General features: G+C 40.3%; 1 protein-coding gene across 2 annotated transcripts in view; it reads left to right on the plus strand.

The window, feature by feature from the left end:
• pik3c2a (phosphatidylinositol-4-phosphate 3-kinase, catalytic subunit type 2 alpha) overlaps positions 1-25,094 on the plus strand; it is a 45,511-nt gene extending 20,417 nt beyond the window's left edge. For both annotated transcript variants that reach the window (XM_084365038.1, XM_084365039.1), the window contains exons 5-33: positions 3,353-3,473; positions 4,920-5,031; positions 5,300-5,379; positions 5,871-5,934; positions 6,771-6,917; positions 6,995-7,028; positions 7,148-7,388; positions 9,820-9,942; positions 10,133-10,300; positions 10,508-10,625; positions 11,193-11,335; positions 13,067-13,258; positions 13,488-13,581; positions 13,682-13,776; positions 14,281-14,461; positions 14,558-14,662; positions 15,505-15,597; positions 15,885-16,014; positions 17,034-17,170; positions 17,626-17,795; positions 19,234-19,390; positions 20,308-20,417; positions 20,866-21,073; positions 21,179-21,303; positions 21,590-21,707; positions 22,237-22,318; positions 22,554-22,660; positions 22,770-22,895; positions 23,013-25,094. In XM_084365038.1, the coding sequence (XP_084221164.1) occupies positions 3,353-3,473; positions 4,920-5,031; positions 5,300-5,379; positions 5,871-5,934; positions 6,771-6,917; positions 6,995-7,028; positions 7,148-7,388; positions 9,820-9,942; positions 10,133-10,300; positions 10,508-10,625; positions 11,193-11,335; positions 13,067-13,258; positions 13,488-13,581; positions 13,682-13,776; positions 14,281-14,461; positions 14,558-14,662; positions 15,505-15,597; positions 15,885-16,014; positions 17,034-17,170; positions 17,626-17,795; positions 19,234-19,390; positions 20,308-20,417; positions 20,866-21,073; positions 21,179-21,303; positions 21,590-21,707; positions 22,237-22,318; positions 22,554-22,660; positions 22,770-22,895; positions 23,013-23,195 (3,764 nt within the window). In that variant the 3' untranslated portion in view covers positions 23,196-25,094. The remainder of the gene's footprint in view (positions 1-3,352; positions 3,474-4,919; positions 5,032-5,299; positions 5,380-5,870; positions 5,935-6,770; positions 6,918-6,994; positions 7,029-7,147; positions 7,389-9,819; positions 9,943-10,132; positions 10,301-10,507; positions 10,626-11,192; positions 11,336-13,066; positions 13,259-13,487; positions 13,582-13,681; positions 13,777-14,280; positions 14,462-14,557; positions 14,663-15,504; positions 15,598-15,884; positions 16,015-17,033; positions 17,171-17,625; positions 17,796-19,233; positions 19,391-20,307; positions 20,418-20,865; positions 21,074-21,178; positions 21,304-21,589; positions 21,708-22,236; positions 22,319-22,553; positions 22,661-22,769; positions 22,896-23,012) is intronic.
• The last annotated feature ends 396 nt before the right edge of the window (positions 25,095-25,490 follow it).

Here is a 25,490-nt window from a genome sequence, read left to right on the forward strand (position 1 = left end):
AAAAGAGGACAGAAAGGGTACTTTCGCACTCCTTTTTGTCATTCTTTCTGCCTCTCCACTTGTTCTTCTGCCCCCTTTCTGTTGCTTTTCTGTGTCAATATTACTTTTGTTCTCTACTTTCTCCTGTTTCCCTTTTACTTAATTTGTCTCCCCTCCCTTCTCTTGCATGACAATATTTTCCTCCACCCTTGTTTCCGTGCAGCATCTCCTTATCCCTTCTTCTCTCCCCATCCTCTGTCTCACTCTGTTTTCTTAATCCTGTCATAACCTCCGACTATGTACAGATTAACATGAGGTTTTTTTCTCTCGACTTCTTTCGCTGTCACTTCATTTTTTTCTTATATTTCATCTCTTCTTATTCTTGCTTTATCTTCTCTTATTTTGTCCTCCTAAACTTGCTATACTGCTTCTTCTACTTCTTTCTGACTCTTCTCTTCTGAGGAAATGTTTAATTGTGTAGATTTTTCCTCAATATTGCATTGTCTTGTGTTTATGTGACGTTAACAATGAAAAAAATACTTGATTTAAGAATGATTTACAAGATTTGCATCATGAAAAGTTGGAAATATATTTCCCAACAGATCAAAAAGGAGTTTAGGATGTTCTGACATTGTTTTTTGCTAGAGTCATGCTGTTGTAGCTTTTAGTCTTTGCCTTTTTCTAGAGGGCAGGGAGAAAGAAAGACAATCGATTCTTCCAGGGCTTGGCTGTGAACTGCTTGGCTTCTGTGGATTCCTAACATACTGTGGTTGAAGAGGGGAGATGGAAGCAGCGAGAGAGGGAGAGAGCAATGCATAGAAAGAAATGCAAAAGAGAGAAAGAATGCAGAGAGAAGGAGGGAGAAATACAAAGGGAGAGACCTAGGGAAGAAAGTGATATAAGAGAAAGAAAGTGGTAAAGGTAGAGGGTTAGAGATACAAAGAAAAAATTATGTATTATCAAATAGATCAAATAGATGGAGGGAGGATGACAGACGGAAGAAATGCAGGAAGTCTGGCTCAGGTTACTGTCTGCGGCTGTGAGAGTGTTGGAAAGGAGGGAACACAACCATGTTTCTCTTTTCAGGCGTGGAGAGACGAACTTCACAGACTCCCAGAACCTTTTCATTCAAAATGTGCAGGAATTTGACACTAATGGAGAGGGATACTAACGCAAATAACAAAAAAAATTATATGAACAAGAAATAAATGCCAGTCTATTTATTCATGTACACTACGTACATTTGTTTTGTCTGTATTGTTGGAATTGTTTCAGATACAAAGTATCTCACGATATGCTACAATTCATGATATGTTGCCCACAATGACGATATTATCACAATACAGCAATTCTGCGATAAACAATTGATTGCAAGACAGTCATCTAACCATGCATCACGATATCTGTTTGACTGAAGAATAAAAAATCATGTAAAAAGGCGAAGTGCAACAATTTTTTTATTTCTGCACTTCATTGTGGTGTCAGTTTCACAGAATTTGACTTAAACTTGTCCATGTTCATGTGTGCCATCATTCCAATGTAAATTAGCCATAAACTATACTATACTGAAAACTATAAAGATACACTATGGCTCACAAAAAAATTTTTCAGTCTCTATACTAAGTTTATACCACGAGGAGTTATGAAGTAGTGACTCTGCAAATTCAAATTGTCAGGCAAACCTGTTTAGAACTTCCGTTTTTTCCCTGACAGTCCCTTTGTTTTCCCATTTGTTTGAGTTCATGTAGCGTGACATGCAGGTGATTTCAGCTGTGGGTGAGAGTTCAGCAGAGTGCTGAACTAAAGAAAACAAGAGTACATGAGATGAGTTGTTGGGATCATAATCAGGGACTTGCATGCTTTTCAAGGTTAAATTTTCTACCACTGTTATACTTTAACATTGTCCTTTTGCTTCTAATTACCCTTTTCCATTTGCCTCTGTGTCTCTCCTTTTGTCTCTGAATCTGTGTCTGACTGTTGGAAATCTCTATTTGCTCTGAGTCATGTAGGAATTACATCATTCTTCTTTTACATCTGAAATATGTTGGGTCCTGTGGATTTAACAAGTGCTGAGTGACTTCTGGCTTTATTCTGCCCTCTCGCCAGCCTTTCCATTGTGGATCCTACACGACCATGATTGGACCCAAAACCTGCATCATAAGTTACTCATTATGCTAGTTACCGTGATAGATTTATATTACATCCCACTTCCTTGTCCTTAGTTGTGTATGTGTGTACCATTCCCCAACCATGTGTGAAACGGTTAAAGGCAAGCGATGGAGGAATTTTCTCCTCTTTTAACTGGTGCTTTCAAAAGTGCTCTGCTGGGAATTCCCTTACCACCTCAGAGCGCTCACAAAATCATGTCTAAATGCTTTGTTACAAAACACTGCAACAAATGTATAACCTCGTTGACCACCACGTCTACACATACAGGATGGTGAAGCTAAAACTACAAATGTAAGCAGTAAGAAAAGATGTACCATTCCTTTGAAGGGTGGAGGTCTGTTATTGCCAGAGCCAGGGGTGGTCTCCCTCCCTTGTGTCCATGTGAACGTATATTAGGTTGTGTGTGTGTGCTTAGTCCAAAGCTGAGATAGTCCTCTGAATGAAGTGTATCTGTCTGGCTGTGTTTGTGTATGGCTAAGAATGTGCTAAAACCTCTATAGAAGTAGCCAAACAGCAAAATAATCTGCTGTGTATCAGGTTACGCTCTCCACCCAGTCTTCCCTGGGCTGGACACATCAGATATCAGAGCATACGCAAACACCTTGAGCTTGACCCCAAATCCTCCCCACTTAAAATCGTTTTACAACTCACAGCAGTAATGCCTTTGATTCCAAAAGAGGTTTGACTTGAAGTGAAACATGAGCCGTTCAAAACGTGGCAGGATGATTTGCGGTTAGAGAGAAATTGTGATAAATGTGAGTTCTAGAATTCAGTTCCCACAGCAGCAAATATGTGTCTATTAACAGGCCAAAACTCTACATGATAATTTAGATATTGTAGCATGACATGACCTCAGATCCCCCTGATAAATTGTTGACATGTCTTGTATCGTGTTGCTTCCCTCTTGTTTCAGTGTCCTGAAACTGAGGCATAATCTTGTAGTTTTAAAAGTACTTGACCCTATTGTCATTACATATTTTCTCTTTCTGGTCTCTTCCATCATTCCCTTTCCTTCTGTCTTTTTTCACCAACCACTGATCCCTCCCTTCTTTCTGGCTTTTCCATTTCACTGCCCCTCCCTCACATCATTCTCATGTGGTTCCCTTTCTTTCCATCAATATTCCTGATCACCCTTTCTCCCTCCCTCTCGGCCTCCATCACCATCTTCTTCATCGTCCATCTCTCCATCCTTTTCCTTTCTCAGTGAGTTCTCCAGTGGAGTTGTTGATCAGTCAGACTCTCTGTTGGGTCCACGATGACCTGGACCAGGTCGACTTCTCCAGCTACCTGCTCAAAGTGTGTGGTCGGGAGGAGGTGCTGCAGAAGTGAGTACACTTACACAACAGCAAAATACATGCATATCTCCATTAACATTTAAAGAATTGGGAGAAACAGCTTTTCCCAGGCTGACTTGACAGTTTTGTTAATTATGCATATGGTTTTGATGGATTTTATTTGTTTTCTTAATGTCTCTCATTCCTCTGTCTATCTTCTTCTCTATTACTCTTATCTTGGCATCCTTTCAAAATCTTGTGCAGAAGGGACTCCCTGATGTTTCTATATCTCGCCTGTACCCTCCTCCACCGTAGAAATGATCTTCTCCCTCTAATCTTGGATACATGGGAATAGTTACTCCCATACCAGGACTTAAAGGCCCAGTGCAGCTCAAAGTTCAAAGCTGCATCAGTAATATGTTGTGGTTATAGCTGCTGAACTGACAAATGTTTAGTATGTTGATCATTCATTCTGTCATACTGTAACTAGTCTTTACAGCCTTGCTCTAGCCATACTGAGAACGTCCATAAATCATTACATTATGATAATTTTTTTCTTGTGGTAACCATGGAAACGGTTAGAGATCTCATTTGCTCTGTGACTATTTTTATTCTCTGCTACTTAGAAGAAAACTTTCAAACCTTACACATACACTGATAGTTATTGTATAAAGACGATACAAGATCCGGCCTGAAGCTATGAACTATCTGACAAATCCCAAACGTTGAAAATATTAGGGATGCACAAAATTTTCTGCCGAAATCGATAACCGATAATAACCTGCTTCTCATGGTTAATGCTGATAAGATAAATTACATTTTACATTTTTGTATTCTAAAATTAAGTGTATATCTATAGTTAATACACTACTCGGGGTATGAAAAGCTAAGATGTAGCGAGCCAACAACATGTTTGGCTCCCAAGTCTACACTGCATTGCTCTACCCAGGTGCAGCAGTTTTATGTCAGGAGCGTGACAAAAGCATGCTATGCTTGTTCCTCTCATTCTTTGTCTAATTTAAAGTTGCATACCACAATCTGCTGTAACAGAGTGAGTAGATGCTGTAACTATTAAGTTAATGAAAAAAAATTGGCTTCGTAATATCAGCTCTATTTATCAGCTTGTTAGAATAGCCCAAAAGTAAATTTGGGATATTTGTTATGGGTGCTATTGCTGCATTAAACTTTACTGATTTTGTTGAGTGGTGGGTGCACAAGTGGCTTTAACACCTTTCCAAACAACATCAGTGACAAAAATAGCAAACAAAAGAATGCCAAAACAAATTAAATAGCACTTCCCCAAAATACAGAGTAAATACATATTACTTTGCATTTTAGGGAAGTATCTGTGGTTTACACAAAAATAACACAATTCACTCAACTGAAAGAGATATTTGTCTCTGTCTTGTTTCTTTTTTTCAATAACTGCTCCTTACTATCCTCAACATATATAGTGTGGTTTTCTGAACCTTGTCTCTCTGTTGCCCTGTGCCACAGTAAACACAGCCTCGGAAGCCATGAGTACGTCCAGAACTGCAGGAAGTGGGAGAATGAGATCACATTACAGCTACTCTCTCACTCCACCATGAGAAGAGACTTGGCACGCACCGTAAGTCACTAAGTCAAACAAACGTATGATCTCATATAAACTTTATAGGAGTATTTTACTGAACTGTTACATAATACATTTTATGTTGTGCCACTGAGACTCATTTTTAAACTTTTGACCCAATGTGGGAAACTGACAACACTTGATCCTCATTCAGGAAAATGATGATCTCAATGATTTGTTATGATTAGATATCACTTAGACTTTGGCACCTGCTTATCTGTCACCTGAAATGCTTGGTTGGTAAACCTTGACTGCTTTTGTTTAGGAGGAAGATGACAACTCCTCCATAGATTTAGAGAAGCACCTCGGCCAAGTGGACAGGCCATTCAAGGAGAATGTCACCAGGTAGGAGGGTCCTACACTGGTTGGGAAAATGTAAAAATAAATTAAAAAAGGGAGTTGTGAAGCTTAAAGATCCCCTCCACACATGTATCAAGGCATGCAAAAAACAAATCTCTATTGTGTTACCAACATGGTTATTCAGAAAATAATAATATTTTTACCACATTAAAATCTCCTGCATTAAGAATTTCAGTACATATGAATATCCAATATTAGTTGCATCCTGAGTCTGGTCCTCCTAGGTTGAGTTAAATGTGCACTTTTAGTTTAGGATGCTGGATTAACAAATTAATAAGAAAGCTTCTGGAAATTACATACAGTTTTTTGTCATGTTAATTCCATGACATGATTTCAAAGAGCTTAAGTTTCTTTTAGTTAACTGAAGTAAACTTTACAGTATATTCAGTCTTTAACTGATTAGCGCTGATAATAAGCACAGTCTTAAGTCCTCCTGTCATTCCTCATCTAATCTCTTTTTGTGCGTTTTCTTGCAGACAAGGCCTGGCTGACTATTTAGAAGGCTATCACAATCAAGTCAACATCTGCCAACAAAATGAGGTACATGTGGTCCCTGTGCAGGTCTGGAAAGAAAAATTCAAAGGATATAAAATTATTTTGATTATATTCCAGTCTTCAAACATCAAACAATTAACTTTACTGTGAACTCTTTTACTGCATTGAAAGGTATGGATTTTAAAATTGAATTTTTGTGTAGCTGCCCTTATATTGAGACTCACATAGCCTCTGATCCCACCTCTGATGCTACACTTTGTTAACACAAAAATGTTGAACTGAATTGTATAACGAAAGCCTCCAAAGACTGTTTTCAACTCCCCTCAAGGTTTTTGTGTCCATTCAAATACTTCACACATAAATGTAAGTTTACTAGGACATTCCTGGAAAGCAGGCTTTCTAGAAATGGCACATCTGTTTTCAGCCAGTGTAGGTTATTGCGGAGTAATTGAATGTAGACTGTAGTGAGAAATATGCTCCGCCCTCAACTCATCGTAAACCTCATAATCACATCAAGATTTATTTAAGTGAACCATGACAAGATCATAGCGTGTACTATAATTAATCTGCTTTCAGAATGCAAAAGTATGTTTGTTTTGAGCCTTGTTTGTACAGACATGCACACACAGTAGGCTGTAGTTTGAAATAAAGTTTAGATGAGAATCTGTTTAATGAATTGTTGGTGGTTGTTCGCTCACAGAGACCTCCTGATGTGTCGTTCTTGTGTTTAACAATGGGTTTTCTTTTGTTAAAAGACGAGCTGAAAAGAAAAGTACACATTAGGAGGATATCCTTTTCACAACAGGCTCGTGGAGTATGTAAAGATTGATGCACTTGTGACACAAATGCTGTAATAACCTGCGCTGTATCTCTTTATTCAGAGTACCCAATATAAGACAGTGGACCGGTTGGCGCAGACTCTGAAGAACCTGTGCTGTGCTCTAGATGAGGTGGAGACGCAAGCCATCACAGAGGCTATGAAGAGGCTCCGACACTCCGTCAATTTACCCCGGACACGCTCACCCAAGGTAGGCTTTCGAATCATACATGCTCACAAATTATTAGGTGTAAGAATGTATTTCTAAGAACATGTTTTGCTTTGTAGAATGGGTCCAAATCGTCTGGTCAATCATCAAATGGTAAGTTCTGTACATACACACATTCACACATAACCTCCTACTAAACACTGTATTTGCAGTCGCAACTATTACCACGATTTCTATCTGACCCCTCACTGATAACTACCCGACTCTGACAGGTCACACCAGTCCCGTAGAGGAGAGCATGGCCTTGCTTACACAGGCTGTGTACGACCTGGCAAAGCTCTACTTGCGCTCCTTCTGCCCCCCATCCACCTCCTTCAGCTCCCCTCCGTTGCCCCAGGCTACAGACAGCGAAGGTGTAGAGGGGGGGAGTAGCAAAGAAGCTTCAGGCACCACAGACCACCTTCAGTTCACTCTGTTTGCCTTGCACGGCATCCCGGCGAACTGGGTCAGCAGGTAAACAGTCAGAGGATGAACATACTCTATTCTTACTTTTATTTTTAGGGATTTCTCATCTTTCTTTTTTTTTTTTTGAGATAACATCAATGTGTCTCATCTAAGTGTGTATTCTACCTGTACGACAAAACCGTAGAGTGACACAGATAAGCGCCTCAGAAATACAGGTGATCTGACTCTGTAGCTGATGATGCTGTTAATGTGTGTTAACGTTTAAAGTCCTTTGCTGCAGGATAATTACTATTATTAGTGCCACCCACATTTCACTTAATTGCACTTCAGCAAGGTAGGGCCAAAGATGAAGACAGAAGGTAGAGGAAGCCAGATAAGAATTGTGATCACTTTATTTGCCAAGTGCACACAATGAGTGCAACAGCAGAATAAGCCAAGCAATTTATTGGTAACCAGCCAGGACCAAGGAGAGAATTTTTGTGACACTACAACATTGCAGCACAGTGTCACAGGCTGTGCTGTCACAGCAGATAGTCTTGTTTTCTTCTACTAAACAAACGGCTCCTGTGTTGCTCCCCACATCTTATTTTTCCATGCCAGTGTCCAGTTTCACCCTGACTTTATCTCCTGTGTGTGTCTGGAACAGAGCTGAGCCAAATTTTCCGTTCCCAGCTCTGTCACGCATCACTGACCAGGATCAGTACATCTTAGACAGGCCCTTCCACATTTGCATAGGTTTGGAAGGTCTAGAAATGTATGAGAACACAGTTTTGATAATCTTGTTTGAAAAAGGAGTTCAGATTCATGTCATTTCACCTCACCATCAATAAGGGATAGTCCTCAGCAATACATTTCTAAAGCTGTTGTTTTATTGCTGAGTTACATCGTGATGAACGCCAGCCAAGTCCAATTCTGGTCAACATCAGATTAAAAATGCAGCCGTTTGAAATCAGAAATACAGAAACTTCAACTATCAATGTGAGTTGGAGGCATTTTCAAAGCTGCCATCCCTTCCTTCCATGGTAATTTTCTGGTCGACCAGTGAGGCCTTCATATAAAGAGAGGAACTGCTTAATAACAGGCCTATTTACTCCAGCTCAGCCTCTTCCAGCAGCTATTTAAAGCCAGCACCAAACATTGCTGCAGTGACACTCATTCCAAAGACACCTCCTAAAATATTTAGCTCCTCTCAACCCAAGGCCAGCGGGGCGCAACGAGTACATTGTTGCCCAGCCCAGACTAGTATTTAGGCATATCTGTTGTGTTGTGGTGTTACTATAATACTCAGTTATTGAGGTCTGAGTGTTTGGCGTTGTTGTGGCCAGGGTGTCATCCATCTGGAGCCTCAGTAGATGCCACGGCATTGCCAGCATATTGAGACACAGTGACTAGTGGTGGAGCTGCCAACACAGATGGCACTGAGCAGTGGATCAAGCCCGTAGTGGTGAAAATGTGTAACTGATGTGCTTGTATTTTCACTCTCCACTCACATATCTCACACGTCTCTAACTGAAACATAGTTATTATTTTGGGAGGTGTTGTTGAGCAGGGCAGCTAATCTAAATACTGGGAGTGATTTATTTGTTCGCACATAGCATCACAAATGTAAATCCCACAAATGCTTGTTGTTTCACAAATTGTGATTCTTAGTGGAAGAGAAATTAACCTGGCAGGATAAATCAGGTCGCTCAAGTTGCTGCAACTGCTGCAGTGGAGCTGCTTGGTGACTAGCAGATCAGACTGTTGTTGTAGGCAGCTTCAGGTGCAGATTGTGTGAGTGTAAAGGAGAGTTATAATACTCTATAGTGGTAAAAGGCTCCTGCACAGCCATGGTCCACCCACACAGGTGTTTTTTCTTATGTTGCCTGATTAGACCTCTTCCTTTCTGTGTGGGCAGGTACAGAGCAGCTTTCCCTGAGTAAATAAATGTTTAAAAAAAGGTTTTAGAAAATTCAACCTAAGAATCACTGAGGTCTAATAAGAATAACTGAAAACACCTGCATGGGTGTTCAGGACCTATTACTAGTACTACATAGACAGGCAAGCAGTGGTTTGATTCAGACCAGAAGGTTGCTGGAAAATCCAAACTGTTGGGGAAGTATGTTTGAATGAACAAGATGCTGTCCCCTTCCATATCATACCAATGAAATGCCCTTGAGCAAGGCACTCAGCCCACAGTTGCTCCCAAGTGGATGTATGTTTAACTGTAATTCTGTGAAAAAGGTCATTGCTGAAAATGGGAAAGCATGATTGTTGTGTCTTAAATGTAAAATAAACTAAATGAAAAAATGTACATGCAAGCACCAGTATGTCCATATACAGTCACTCCTGTGCCTTACCCTTATAATGCCCGTATCCTAGCAACTAAAGAGCATGAAAACAACACACATCATCGAAATTTAACTCTAACTGTTTTGTCAAAGTGCCTAGCTGTATAAAAAGACGCAGTAACAAAACTTATTGTGTTGTTTTGTTGCAGTTATGAGAAGTACTTCCTGGTGTGTTCACTCACACACAATGGCAAGAACCTGTTTAAACCGGTCCAGTCCAAGAGAGTGGGCACATACAAAAGCTTCTTCTACCACATCAAATGGGACGAGCTGTGAGTGATTGCCCTGGCCCCGCCACTACCCTCCTCCCCTCCCCTCCCCTCTCCTCTCCTCTCCTCTCCTCTCCTCTCCTCTCCTCTCCTCTCCTCTCCTCTCCAATAACAACAATAACAACAATAACAACAACAACAACATGCTGTTTGTACTGTCTCTCTGCTACAACACTTTCCTTGTCTCTCATAGGATCAACTTCCCCATAGCAGTAGCTGTTCTCCCCCTGGAGTCCATACTGAGCCTCACTCTGTTCGGGGTGTTGAACCAGAATGCCAGCGGCTCCCCAGACTCCAACAAACAGAGGAAAGCTCCAGAGCTGCTGGGCAAAGTCTCTATGCCGCTCTTTGACTTTAGAGGGTAAGGAGAGAGGAGTGGCTGGTGGTGGCTGGACTTGTGTTTTTGAGTGGATCTCCCACTTATCACTCAGTTGTGAAAGATCAGTCTTACAATTTGACACATTAAAGTTTACATATTTTTCACAGTGGAAGTAATATGCCAATAAAATTCCTTACTTTGATTGTTTTGGGTTTGTTGTTGTTGTTTATTGCTGAATGTGTTTTTCAGGGTGCTTGCCAGGGGCAGCAGGTTGTTGTGTCTGTGGACATCTGCCCAGGGAGCTGCTGCTGCTGCTGGCTCTACAGGCAGCCGCAAGAGGGTGCCTGCAGAGCGAATAGTACTACAGGTCGGTGGTGGTGCTAACAGCATCTGTAGTACAACCCTGATTCTAAAAAGACTCAGTCTGTCTTGTGTTGCCCCTTTCCCAACTTATTTGAAATCAGAACGTATATTTACAAAAGTCAGTGGTGCTGATGAACTAAAACATGTAAATAAATATATTGTCTTTGTTCTGTTTTCATTTGGATTCATGTCATTTGGGTATGTGATTTTTTTGCAGTAGTCATAGGTAGTGATCAAGGCAGTCATGGTGGTAGAGCAGTACTGATCTTTTTGCCTTTACTTCTACGCCTTTACTTCTACACCAAAATCGTCTGCCAGTGATAGTACGTAAAAGTAGCAGTACTGTAAGGTTCAGTAGTTGAAACAGTACTTTGGTTTTAATAATACAAGTTCTTGTCAAACTGTGATATCGACAACCTTTTAGTTTTGTTTTGGAGTTTTTTTTTTTCTCAGAAAGAATATAGGGTATTTTTAAAGAAAAGCTCTGTAGTTGAAGAAATGTGTCTACTTGAATTAAAGATACTTCACAGGAATAAACTGATTCCAATTTTGGTATTTGTGATACTGTCAGGTGGACTTCCCCAACTCAGCAGTGGATGTTTTATACGTGGGACCCAAGGAAGCCCCAAGCCCAGAGCCCAACACACAGGAGGAGCTGGACCCCGATCTGCGGCGCAAACTAGAGAAAATCTGCAGCCGAGCTTCCAATTTTGGGTAGGAGAATGTCACCCGTGAGATGCAATCTGAGAGTAGATATGATAGACATTTCTAACAATTAATGTGTCAGCTTTTTCGGCTGTTTCCATCTCTTCAGTTCTGAGAGTTTTTAGGGAAATTTGCTTGGCTGGACTGATTTCAAATAAAAGCACTGACTTCAATTAATAGCACAAGAGAGATGGTCTTAATGTGCTCAGCTTGATGTGTAAAACAGACATCGGGCTGAGCAACATAACACAAAAAAGCTGATGGCCAAAAAGCTGAAATTCACATTTGACAATGCAGTGCTTCTTGTGCAAAGACAAGAGCCTCAAAGCATCTGGATAGTTTATTAACTTCTTAAATGTAGATCTAAAATGTCTATCTGCACGAGTCAAAAATGCAACAAAACCTGATATTCTTTGCAAAGTATCGCTATGGGGAAACTTGGTTTAAAGCCATGTGTGCTGAAGACATCACTATTCTGTACTAGGGTGTTTGTTGATAACAGTCACAAGTTTGAGAGCAATTTAATAAAACTGGCTTTGTTTTCTTAGTGTTTGTAATGCATGTTGCCTCATTGAAAAATGTGACCTCAGGGGAATCAAAATAGCACTTTTGAAAGGTGTTTGGTTTAATCTTGAATCTATGTTCTTCCAAATTCTACTTTTAATTATAATTACAGTACTTAGTGTTACAAAAGTCTAAATAACTTTCACAGAAACAGTATTTCATGTAACATTTCTGCCTGAGCAGACATCTTTTTGGCAGACTCTCAGACCACCCAAAATCCGTTGGACTTAGTAGATTTAAGAAGAGATTTTAAAAGATGCCACTGACTCTGCCAGCCACAGTTCCCCAAACACGCCTCTATGTTGTCTGCACCAGTGTGTCTGTTCTCGTCCAGCTGCTCCAGGCCCAGCTAAATGCTCTCTTATGCCTGCTGCCAGCCAAATCTCCTCCATGCTGCCAACATCCATGAGACTCAACCAGCACTTTAGCACAGAGCGCTCTCTCACTGGTCTCTCACCGCCTGCTTTCTGTCCTGCTCATTCATTTCTACAGCCTTTGTGGGCACAAGACTGCAGTCTCACTGATCTGTCGCGTGTTGATTCAGTGTGTGTGATATTCCATCAATCCCAAAGGAGAAATTTGTATTTTTATTACTATATAGAGGTCAGGTAAAAACAACTATCGCTGGCATCTTCAGTAAGGGGAAAGAGAGCTGTCAAAGGAATTTAACCTTTTTTTTTTTGCTTCAGGGCCCACCAGGGGACCCTTACAGTGTCTCACAGTGCACACACTCACACTCTTTCAAGCTGTCTAGAAGGATTTGCACTGAATATATTGGAAGTGCTTCAAGTAGGGCCTGTATTCCTTGTTTAAATGTACGTTGTGTTATAATTCTTGAGGAAGTGTAGAGAATGTATTGCTCACTTACCTTATACAGATTTTCTCAGACATTTTTCAGAAAATTGCAGTAGTTAACTTAGTGTCACGTTGCTGTCAATATACTTGTTTTTTTGTGATTCTATTTAAATGTTCTGTCTCTCCTGTCTGTTTTAACCATTATTGCTGTTCCTGCCAAGTAAAATCCTCAATTGGAGGTCCTTAATACTTTCCTTTTGTTTATTTTCATAGTATTGAAACAGAGAGAGTTTTTAAACACTGAAAAATAAAATGGGACAAATTTGAGTTCATCTTTTTTACAAGTACCATCTAATCCATCTTTCCTCTGTCTGTCTCCAGGCTGAAGCGGGCAGACCACCAGCTCCTATGGGATCATCAGCTCCACTGTAAGAAGGACCACCCCAGCAGCCTCCCCAAGGTGCTGGCCAGTGTGCCCAGCTGGGACTGGGCCAGCATAGCTCACATCCACTCCCTGCTGCACCACTGGACCCCTCTGCCCCCCGTCACTGCGCTGGAGATGCTCGACTCAAAGTATGCACTGTATACACTTATACACATATTTGGTCCATGGCATCATCAGTCCTTAAGACATTTGACATGATTTAAATATAAAAAATGTTGTGGTTAATATGTAGACGTGTGTTGGTGAAACCAAAGACAAGTTTAAAGTGAGGGAAAAACGTTTGTTTTCTGTTTCGCTCTGTGGATCTTTGTTGTATGTCTTGAGTCTAATGCATGTGTTTGTATTGTATGTGTGTAGGTTTGCAGACACCGAAGTGAGAAATGTTGCTGTTAGTTGGATTGAGAAGAGCAGTGATGATGAGCTGGCTGACTATCTGCCACAACTTGTACAGGTAAAGCTAAAAATAGATGCACAAATACACAAGATATTTTAAATCAGTACAGACTGAGCTACTATCGCCCCTGTTCTAAGTCACTTTTATCTCTTTCCAGGCATTTAAGTTTGAGTGTCACCTAAAGAGCGCCCTCGTCATGTTCCTGCTGTCCAGAGCGCAAGGCAACATCAACATTGCTCACTACCTCTATTGGTGAGTCAACAGCAGTACTGAACAGCAACAAGCTGATGTAGTTACTTCCAAACAAGCACCTGAAAGGAAATGTTGCGAGAACTGAGTCTCATCTGAGAAAATGACATTTCATGACATGATGAGCTCTGGTCACCACAAAACACACTTGGTAATCATTTGCTTAGAATGCAAGAAGACTTGCTCAGAATCTCACGCAGATCTGCAACTCGCTCTGTGTGAATTGTGACATTGCTATTTATAGCATTATTCATAATACAATTGGTCTAAACACAAGTTTGCCTCATTTCCTGTCTTATTCAGTGGCTTTTAGAATAGACATACAGCCTATGTTGTTTTGCTTGTATTCTGCCATTAAGAGGGTCTAGTTCGTAATTCATTAAAACAAAGACATAGTTTGTAATAATCAACTTTTTAAAATTATGATCTCAGTGCTGAGGCTCTCTACAGAAAATGAGGAATATGAGGTTGGTTACCTGTTAAATCCAATGGGTGTAATGGCTGCAGGCTACTGAAGGATGCTGTGCAGGATCCTGCCTGGGGACGACGCTATGAGCGGGTGCTGGGTGCCCTGCTGTGTCTGTGTGGAACAAAGCTGAGGGCGGATTTGGAGAAACAGACTCACCTGGTGACCCTGCTGGGAGCCGTGGCCGAGAGAGTCAGACAGGCCGGGGGGTCCACACGACAGGTTAGTGTGTGTGTGGGGTTGTGATCTGACTAATTTTGTATGTTACTATATATTCTATGTGTGTGTGTGTGTTATACTATTTTTGTGTCTGTTCAGGTGGCGCTACAGGAGGGTCTTGAAAATGTTCAGAACTTTTTCCAGAGGAACAGCTGCCGACTGCCTCTCAGCCCCAGTCTGGTGGCCAAGGAGCTAAACATCAAGGTAAGATACATGGACCGTGGATAAAGAGGAATAGTCTTCTGAATATTGATTTAATTTTTATAATTGTATTCAGGTCAAAACACCTTCCATCACACTGGATATACCTGCTCAGCAAAGAATTAGCATTAGTGAATTCATTACTGTAACAATGAATAGAAGTACAGAGAGCAGGAGAATAAGAGAACCCTTAACAGAGCTGTTGGTTAGGAAACAGGAAAACAGTCACATTCTCCTCCTCTTGTAGAACCTCTGTGGTTCAAACCGCCGAGGAAATGAGCTCATTAAACTACAATTTAACCAAAATATAAAACACATGCATGTACATATTTGGAAAAAATCTCATACAGATATTCATCAAAGATAATTTTTTTATATCACTTTTGGAATATCTGCATGTAATCGCAAAAGTTAGATGACGATCACTGCTTGTCACATAAGGAATAAGTGAAATCAACCTGTCTGCCTGGCCTATCATTTTACCTCGGGCTTTATAGATTATTATAATATATTTGGTAAGTAAATGTGTCTCTTATATGGATATGATCCACGCGATGTTCCACATAGTTTGAGAGAGTAATTGCATCTACTTGACACTTTCGACCAAAAATGGGTTTTTCAGTTGCTGGATGGTGACTTTTCTTTGGCGAAGCATAATGATGACATACAGTATGTGCCCCCTGGTAACAAAACTAAACAACAGTGTCTTTTAAAACTTAAAACAAATCAAAGATACAAAGAAAACAATAACGAAGACATAACTCAATCCTGTTGTTTGGATCTAAAAAACAACAAACGGCACAATATAGTCCAGAATATAACATCATGTGTTTGTGTGTGTGTAGGCCTGCTCCTTTTTCAACTCCAACGCAGTTCCCCTCAAGCTGGCCCTGGTCAACGCCGACCCACTGGGAGAAGAGATCAATGTTATGTTTAAGGTACTGTACCCACACACAGCGGCATGAACTGCAAGTGAAAAATGCTGCAGATGAACCTCATGAACTGCCATTAGTATTTTAAATAGTAGCTGGTTCTTGTGTGTCTTTCACACTTTAACTTAAACTGGGCAGCTGTCATCAGGTACATCAAAACTTGTTGCAACCAACTGTTGTTTACATGCATCTCATCTGAGCACTGCTCCCCCTGGTGGCTGAAGTGAGGTTCACCAGTTATTTTAAGAATGCACTGTGTTGATGTAATTTGTCTCTGTTTGTTTGTGTTTTAGGTTGGAGAAGACTTGAGGCAGGACATGTTGGCTCTTCAGATGATCCGCATTATGGACCGCATCTGGCTGCAGGAGGGGCTGGACCTCCGTATTGTCAACTTCAAATGCATCTCCACCGGCAAGGACAAAGGTAACAGTCTAAGACATACAGAGTTTTAATTTACAATTCAAGTGTCTGTTAGCCAGATCACAACTCTAATTACAGTCTGTCTTGATTTAGAGTCAGTCCTTTTCTAGTCCAGGAGGAGGCTGTAATACATTTGATGACAAACTTCTGCACTTCAGCAGTTTACTTAAAACAATAACAGCTTGGCTAGCGTTAGCGAACCACCATCATGAGCTAACACAAACATAAATTAATGAATTAGTGTATCTTGGCTACACTTTAGATGTATTAAGAAAACTGACGGTGAGTGGCAGTTGCCACAATTTACAGACAAAGTTACACTATTGGAGGATTATATTTGCATCTTGGAAAGACAGATGGATTTACACCATTTTGAGGTCTGACTAGAATGCATCTTGAAAAAATTTCAGTCCATCTTGAATGCTTCTCTGATTCATTTACAGTCAGCTTTGTTGAGATCAGACAGCTATCTTATCTGCCAAAAACACATGAAGTGACCTCGTGGGGTAAATGGGGTTTGACACACTCACATCAGTCAGTCAACATATATTTTGTACCATCTCTGACCAAAGCATAAACCTACTGTAGAAACGCTCTATACTGCAAACTTCACAGCACAAGTAGGTCAGAAATAAACACAAGTTAATATAACTGTTCAATGTTGAAAGCAGTAATAAGTCATCGTCAAACTACACTGTAAGGAAAGGAAATTACCTTTCTATCTGAGATTAAAAACACCATGGCCATGAGAAGAACAGATTAAATCATTACCGGTGTGTGAACTTATAAGAAGGAAGTGTTCTGTTGTTGTAATGGGACAGGCAGAAATTAGTTCCCATAATCCAAACAGACTTCATATTAAACTCAATTATGATTCACAAGCAGACATCTATGTAATGCCATCTCCATTACAGCCTCCGGTTATGATTGCCTGGTGTATTCTGATCATCCAAGGCAAAACAACACCAGTTGACTGTTCTGTATTTGCATTGTGTTAATAAAAGTTGTGATGTGTTGTTTAGGCATGGTGGAGCTGGTGCCGTCCTCCGATACCCTGAGAAAGATCCAGGTGGAGTACGGCGTAACCGGATCCTTCAAGGACAAACCGCTGGCAGAGTGGCTCCGCAAGTACAACCCTGCTGAGGATGAATATGAGAAGGTAAAAAGACATATAGTATATGCAAACAGCAGTAAAACTACTTCAACCATACAAATTAAAAAAAGGAATTGAGCTGCTTCTCAGTGTCGAACGATATTAAAGCCATAATTTTCCTTTGACACAATGGTTTGGCTCTGTAGGAGTTAAAAACACACACTCATGCACTCCTGAAGTTTATAGCAGTTGTAGAAGTTTCTGACCTTTGACACCTATAAATGTGAAACCGCACTCCTGACTCACAACCTCTGACCCTAAAGTTCTACTGCGCCAAATTTGACCCTGAACTTTAAGCATGACGCGGGAATAAACATGTCATTAGATACACACTTATGGATTTCTGAGGCTGGTTAATACAGTGTTTTTTATACCACACATAAATATATATATATGAGATAGTTCATATTTGTTCCTCTTTTTTCTGTTTGTCACTCTTTCTCTCTTCGTCCTCTTTTCAGGCATCGGAGAACTTCATCTACTCATGTGCAGGATGCTGTGTGGCGACCTACGTGCTGGGCATCTGTGATCGCCATAATGACAATATTATGCTGCGCTCCACTGGTCACATGTTCCACATCGATTTCGGGAAGTTCCTGGGACATGCCCAGATGTTTGGCAGCTTCAAAAGGTGAAAATCAGATATGCTGTTTAGGGCGTGTTTGTGTGCATGTGTTTGTGCAAGTGCTTGTCAGCTAAAACACGCTTTAGAGCGCTATCAGGGTTTAAAGGTTTTCCATCAGGGTGTAACAGGATGTCTATGACTGTGTTTTTATTACCAGGACGTTACCAGATGATATGTGAAAAGTAACAGCTGATTTTCAGTAGGGGAAAGTTAACACATTGAAAAAATAGCAATCTCCAAAGCTTAAAAACATGATGGGTGCACAGAAGTGGCAGGAATAAACGGTGAACAAAACTCTGCCACTCCCAAAGAACAAGTCCTATGTTTTATTGTGGGCAAATAGTTTTTTGCCCACAGAGTGCCAGAGTTTTGTTCAAAGTTAAGAAATGTTTCCCAGTTGTAATCTATGCCGTAGTGTTACAATGGACCCACCAGAAGAATTTACTTAATAAAGACACATGAATCGATTTGATGGCATAATTTGATCTCCTCATTAGGTGAGTTGATCAGCAGAAGGCCAAATACAAAATACAAATACTCTTTCCCCCTGGACAAAAAACCCAATAACATGGCTAATGGCATTCATTCTTAGGTCAAATGACTCTGCAGTAGTCACAAGAATCTATTGGCTCCAGCTACGATCAGCAGTGATAGAAGCACCCGGCTGTCATGCTAATTTTCACCCCTTTTCTGGCGCTATTAAAGCAATTTGAAGTTCAGTACATTGGCGTGTGAATAGTTGACCTTCCATCTCCATTCAAGCAACGCTCAAACATTGTTCAGTCAGTGTTAAGACTGAGAGAGGCTGGTGTAAAATTAAGAAAAGTAACCACCATAACATTGTCACCAGCATCCATGCAGCTTTCTACTGTCTCCGTTTCTCTGATGCATTGCTGATATCGATCGTGACACACCAGAAACAAATAAAACAGAAAGGCAAACTCGTCCACTGGCAAAAGGAAAGGACTTTCTGTTGGTTTACCTGTATTAAAAGAATCTAAAACCTGCTAATTTTGGTGTACGAATGGCATCAGGAATTAAATGAGTCAAAGGCTCCTTTGTGGGTCACTGAATTGCCGGTGTCGGAGTTGGTGTACTTCACTTTGCAAAATTAATGTGTATTTCCAAGCATGACCTGGTTCGTAGCTCACACACTGCACTCATTCCCAGCTGGGATCTGTCCAGGTGGGCCGCTCCACAACTGTCTTCTATTTTTGGCCACTGAGCATCTCCACTGAAGTATTTAGAAGCTTTGTAGTATCTTGCCTCAGGGTGCCCCTGAGGTTATTGTAGGGGAAGAAGGTGCATTCACTTTCCTGATCCAGATTTTCCCAGGGATTTAAACCACAGACCTTTGATCCACAAACCATTTTCAAAAACTTCTTGGCTAAACCTTGTCAGAAGCTGATTGTAAATCTTTTCTCTCTGCTGCCTTTCCCATCAGGGACCGAGCTCCGTTCGTTCTGACCTCTGACATGGCGTACGTCATCAATGGAGGCGAGCGTCCCACCAGTCGTTTCCAGCTGTTTGTAGACTTGTGCTGCCAGGCCTACAACCTCATCCGCAAGCACTCCGGGCTTTTCCTCAACCTGTTGTCACTGGTGAGACAGAACACACACAGAGACACAAACAATATATACTCACACATATGAACAGATGGAGCATAGATTCATATAGACACCAGCTATTATACATACATACATAGCAGAAAGGATTACAGCACATTCGGTCACTTAAGTGTTACATTAGGTAGTTGTTGTGAGGACATGGTAACAAAATATTTTTTCTATAATTGGCAAATCTGCAGATAATTGTCTTGATTGATTAAATAATTGTTTTGTCTATGAAGTATCAGAAAATAGTGACAAACACCCATCACAATTTGCCTTAGTTGAAGATGACATCTTGAGATGTCTTGTTGTACCAACAGTACAAAACCTAAAGATATTCAGTTTATAAAACAACAGAGAAAAGCAGCAAAATGTTGCAGCTCTAGTTGTAGTGCGTTGTTCTAGATTATTTTTCTTGCATCTTGCTGCAAAATTTCAGCATCTTTGTCAGTCTTTTTAGTGATTTTGGCCTCCTTTTTAAAGTGTCCTCCTTGTGTAGCTGTGCTGTTTTCTTTTGCACCTGCAAGAGCCAGATCAGGACATATGCAAACAAAGCAGCTGTGCCTTGATAATAAATCAGTGCTTCACTGTTGTCCTGGAAATGTCTGTTTTACAGAGTATGCTTTAGTATATGGCCTCTTGATGTTTCTCACAAGAATTTCTACAGTTGTATTCCTAAAGGGTGAATTATATTTTTATCATCTCATAAACACAAAGGGCAGTATAAGATTATATAAAGGCAGGATTAAATCCTAACAATTCTATTATTATATGTGGTATATATGTATATTGTAGATTTTATGGAATAGTGTGACTGTAAAAAGAAAAAACATAAATTTGTTCTGAACTTCTAAAGAAATAACCCAAAAACCCCCAATTCATCTCTTCTCATTGTGTGTCTGTCATAGATGACGTCCTCAGGCCTCCCAGAGCTGACCGGCTCTCAGGATCTCAAGTATGTGTTTGATGCTCTTCAGCCCCACAATACAGACGCTGAGGCAACTATCTTCTTCACCAGGTACATGCATTAACTTCTATTTTTCCAGTGCTGAACTGTCTCCAGTCTTCAGTCCTGTTTCAGTAAATAACAAATAAATTCTAATAATAAATTGCACTAAACTCTTACACAACCTTAAAATTGGAAACCTCACAAGGAAAGGGGTATTCCCATGTTGCAGAGCTGTTATTTTGTCCCGACCATTTATCTTGAGTTCAAGGCCAACTTTTTTTTCTTTGCTGTTATTATCTAAAATATCCACCAGGTGGCATTATAGGCATAGGAGGGAACAGAATAAAACCTCTGTCTTGTTTTTGTGAGACAGTTTTTAACCAATTTGTTTGCCTTGTGACAACTTTGTTTATAACTTTATGTCAAAGAGAAAACAGAATATTGATTGGATTGTTTTACCTCCACCCCTCTGATTTTCTTCTTTTTCTCCCCTTGCCCACTATCCCCTCCTCTCCAGGCTGATAGAGTCTAGTCTGGGCAGTGTGGCCACCAAGTTCAACTTCTTCATCCACAACCTAGCCCAGCTACGATTCTCTGGTCTGCCAGCCAACGACGAGCCCATCCTTTCTTTCTCCCCCAAGACTTACACCCTAAAACAGGAGGGCCGCATCCTCCACGCCTCCATCTTCTCCTTCCAGAAGAGATACAACCCCGACAAGCACTATGTGAGTTTCAGTGTGTCATGGTTGTCTGTCTTTTCTGTCTTTCATCACATCTTTGAATATAAACTGTACTGACATCTGATCTCCCTCCTTGTCATGTCTGTGCAGACGTATGTGGTGAGGATCCTGAGGGAAGGTCAGAATGAGCCCCAGTTTGTTTTCCGCACTTTTGATGAGTTTCAAGAGCTTCACAACAAACTCACTATCCTCTTCCCCCTCTGGAAGCTCCCGAGGTAAGGCATCACAGCCTTTTTGACCCTCAACCTCTTTGTGTCAAAATTACTGATCTGAATTCCTTAATAAAAAAATGTGATACAGTACTTTTTTTTATTGACATCAGGGCTTCGAATAGAAGCTCATGCACAAATTCTGGAATAATATCCCTACGCTGCAAGCCCATTCAATTTTCTCCCTTCTGGGGATGCTATGCAGATGATACCTCAGTACAGTAACATTGAGGAGAATTGCATCAGATTCTGTCGAATAGTAAGTATACCTTGTCTGTCGCCTTCTCTCTAGTTTCCCTAACAAGATGGTGCTCGGTCGCACTCACATCAAAGAGGTGGCAGCAAAGAGGAAGCTGGAGCTCAACAACTACGTCCACAACCTAATGAGGAGCTCCACAGAGGTCACGCAGGTACACACATTTTTACTCACTGTGGACTCAGCACAATCATAGCTAGAAGCAGGGAGAACTCAAAACTGTCTTTTGTGCAGTAAAGCAGTTATAATGCCATAAATCCTAAAAAGAAAAAATATAACGTACAAAACATAATCAATATGAAAAACATTTTTCCAAGTGCCCACAAGTTTCACCAATAATGGAAAAAATTGGGCTTCCACATGCTATGCATATGACTGTTGCGCTCAGCCTAGTGATTAAACTCTTCCTAGCTGTGTTCAGGTGCCAGGATTTTACAGGTTTTCTAATTCTTACTAACAGTTTATTTTTGGGCAAAATTTTGAATGAGACTTGTAGAATAAAGTGATTTGGAGGAAATATTACTATTTTAAGCTTGAAAGTACCACAATAATTTCTGTTTTGAAGTTTCTGGCTATGATAAATGGTTTATCATAGCCAGGCTTTCAAGCTGGTCCATTGGTTTTGGGGCCAATGTTAGTATTCTGTTCCAGTCAGTGAATAATAACATGTTCTTTGTTTCTAGTGTGACCTGGTCTACACCTTCTTTCATCCAATTGCACGAGATGACAAGACAGAAGGTTTAGATGCCACGCCCAAAGCCCCCGGTAAAGAAAACCTGCATTTTAAAGTCCCATTCTCAAGTATTTGTCATACTCATTTTATGTCAAATACAGTGAGTATGATACAGGGAGGTTGCAACTCAAACAATTCAGCTGTAATGTTGGTAATCATTTAATAATTCTAGTTTTTTATTTCTTAACAAAGGCTGTGTCTATTAGACATGGGTGTATTCTCATGGTAACAACTTCATGAATGTGATGTTGTATCTGATTGTTGCAGAGCCTCCACTGAGTCCCACTTCAGGCCGGGTGGAAGGAGAAGTGAAGCTCTCAATCTCCTACAGGAACAGCACTCTCTTCATCATGGTCATGCACATCCGAGATCTGGTAAACACACCAGTTATGTCATACATATCCTGAGACAGTTAATGCTGTTTCATTATTATTTTGTTTATCTAACTGCTGTCATACTAATAATCCATCGTCTCTATCTCAGGTTTCCGAAGACGGAGCAGATCCCAACCCATATGTGAAAACCTACCTGCTTCCAGATCCACACAAGACTTCCAAACGCAAGACCAAGATCTCGAGGAAAACCAGGAACCCTACTTTCAATGAGATGGTGAGGAAATACTAAAACATTATTACCTATATTTATATATTCCTCAACTCAAAGACATGGTTTTGGTTGTATAAAAGTAAACATAAAAATGCACTTGTCCCTCCTCTTCCTCCGCAGTTGGTGTACAATGGCTACAGCAAGGAAACCCTGGGCCTGCGGGAGCTTCAACTGAGCGTGCTCAGCGCCGAGTCGCTGCGTGAGAACTACTTTCTGGGCGGCATCACGCTCAGACTCAAAGACTTTGACCTCAGCAAGGAGACGGTCAAGTGGTACAAACTTACGGCCGTCCCCTACTTCTAAACCCCCAACTGCCTCTCCGACCTCTCCAGATACAAGCTGCATTCACATCACATGGGAAAGTGGCAGATGCGGCCTTACTTGAAAATCACCTCAGTGTCAGTTCATAAAAATTTACTTCAGCACTTGGGGGGTCTGGAGACTCTTATTTTTTTCAAGGATTTCTGACATCATCAAATTTTAAGTATACGTTGTGATATTTTCATTTCAAATCTAACAAACCAAATGGACCATTTCTTTTACAGTTTGTAGATGAAAAGCATGTATTACTAAGTACATTTGTGTTGGATAACTGATCAGTATCGGCTGATTCTATAGAGTTTCATCACGGTATTCTTAAAGCTACCAAAGGTTGAACACCTCCAAACCTTTGTTTGTAACAATGACCATGGTGCTTCTGTGATTATTCCCATATGACATGAATGCAGACTTAAAAACTCCTTCAGACGCACCCTCAAAGGGCGTTCAAACAGTCCGATTCTCAAACCCTCAAAGAGGAACCTTGCTCTCCATTCTTCCCTTATTATTCTTTAACTAATCAAGATTGTTTCTGTGACAAACAATCTCCACTTATTTTGTCTCTCTTTTTTCCTAAACTAAAACGAAGAGCTGTAATGTTTTGTACATTTTGATATTAGAGGACCAAAACGGCTTACTTTCAAAAGAGTATATATAGATTGACACATTTATTTTTTAAGGAATAGAAAGGGGGCTCATTTTTACATTTTCCTTGTTTATTTTCTATATAGACAAATAGGAGGCATCAGGGTTTCCTGCTTTGCAGCAGACACTTCTGGGTAGATTAGTCCAACATACCAGACTCCAGGAAATCATCAGTGACCTTATGATTCCCCAAGAATGTGCCAAAAGTAATGAGAGGGAAAGTAAATCATACCACTCTCCCGAGTAGGGAGCTGAACAGGGTGCCTTTGTTTGTGCTCACAATCTCTATAATGCTCATCTTGGCCTTACTGCTATATATATTTTATTAACAATCTGATATGTCCTTATTAAATAAAAATCTATATTCTGTAAAGCTATATCAGTAGTTCTTCCAGAGCAGGTCTAAAGGTTTTTTTGTAACAGTGGACTGCCACTAAATGCACACTACCAGGTCTCTCTTGATTACTTGACTATTTTCACACAGCACACCTTAAAGGGGAATTTGTATCATAAGCTTTGAAACACTCTTGTCTGTGCTCTGGATGAAGAGAATATGGTTGCTCAATATCGCTGATCATAAGTCAGTTCAGTGTTTCCTTCAGGTGGTTTAAAACCACATGTCAGAGTTTTCAAAATGAAGTTTAGAGACTGAGTAAAAACTGGAGTCTGGACATGAGGCTGTTTCAGCTCAGGCAGCAATACCACACTCACTCCCAGTGCCTAATAGTGGTGTAATGACGCCGTGATGATTAAATGGGTAAAAGGTTATCAATAACTTAAACTGCCAGTGAAGTTCAGATCCAGCAAGGTTTTATTTTCACATGAGAAAACATTCTGAGTTTTGAGGCAAACTGAACATAGATCAGCGCTTTAAAGGCAACTTTATCTTAAAACATCTCCACAAAAAGGGAACAAGATCCTGAGCAAGAGATTAGCTGCTTTCCTCTCCACTCGCTAACTATAAATTGTTGTTAATGTTTAATAAAGAAATTAAGGTGAATTTATCTGAAACGTTTTTTTAAGAGAAGATCTACAAGACATTTGTGATCTAAGGGCAACACTCACACTATGAATATTAGTGACTTGATCCACTCTTTTAGTGACTGTACAAAGAACGCAAGCAGAGTTTGTATTAACATGGCCAGTTATTTATTCTTAATTGGTGACCTGTAACCCGAATGGATCAGTGTGTACTGTAATCCCTCTTTCCTAAAGCATATTAAATGTTTTTGGAACAAATGTTATGTGACGTTTTGTTTGTTTCTGTTGTATAAAATGTGTTGGGTGTACTGAAGGTGAAGTGCATGAATTATAGACACATGGCAAGTTGTTAATTGTCAAATAGCATGCACCATTACAGTGAAACAGTCGTTGGCAATGAAATTCTTATATCTTAGTGCTCTTACAGTTACCGTACATATAAAAAAAATCACATAAATGCAACTAGTGCCAGCTAGTGGCACATTAATATGTTTTGATGCACAAATATATACTGGTGCTTTTTAACCTATTTTTATCCAAATAAGAGTGAGTAACCTATAAGATTGTATTCCTTCAAACCAGTTACATGGTATAGGTATAGTTACTTACTTCTACTACTGCAGTTACACTTATGACTGCCTCCATTAATGCAGA

This window comes from Pagrus pagrus, assembly GCF_965226575.1.
Source record: "Pagrus pagrus genome assembly, chromosome: 10".
NCBI lineage: Eukaryota > Metazoa > Chordata > Actinopteri > Spariformes > Sparidae > Pagrus > Pagrus pagrus.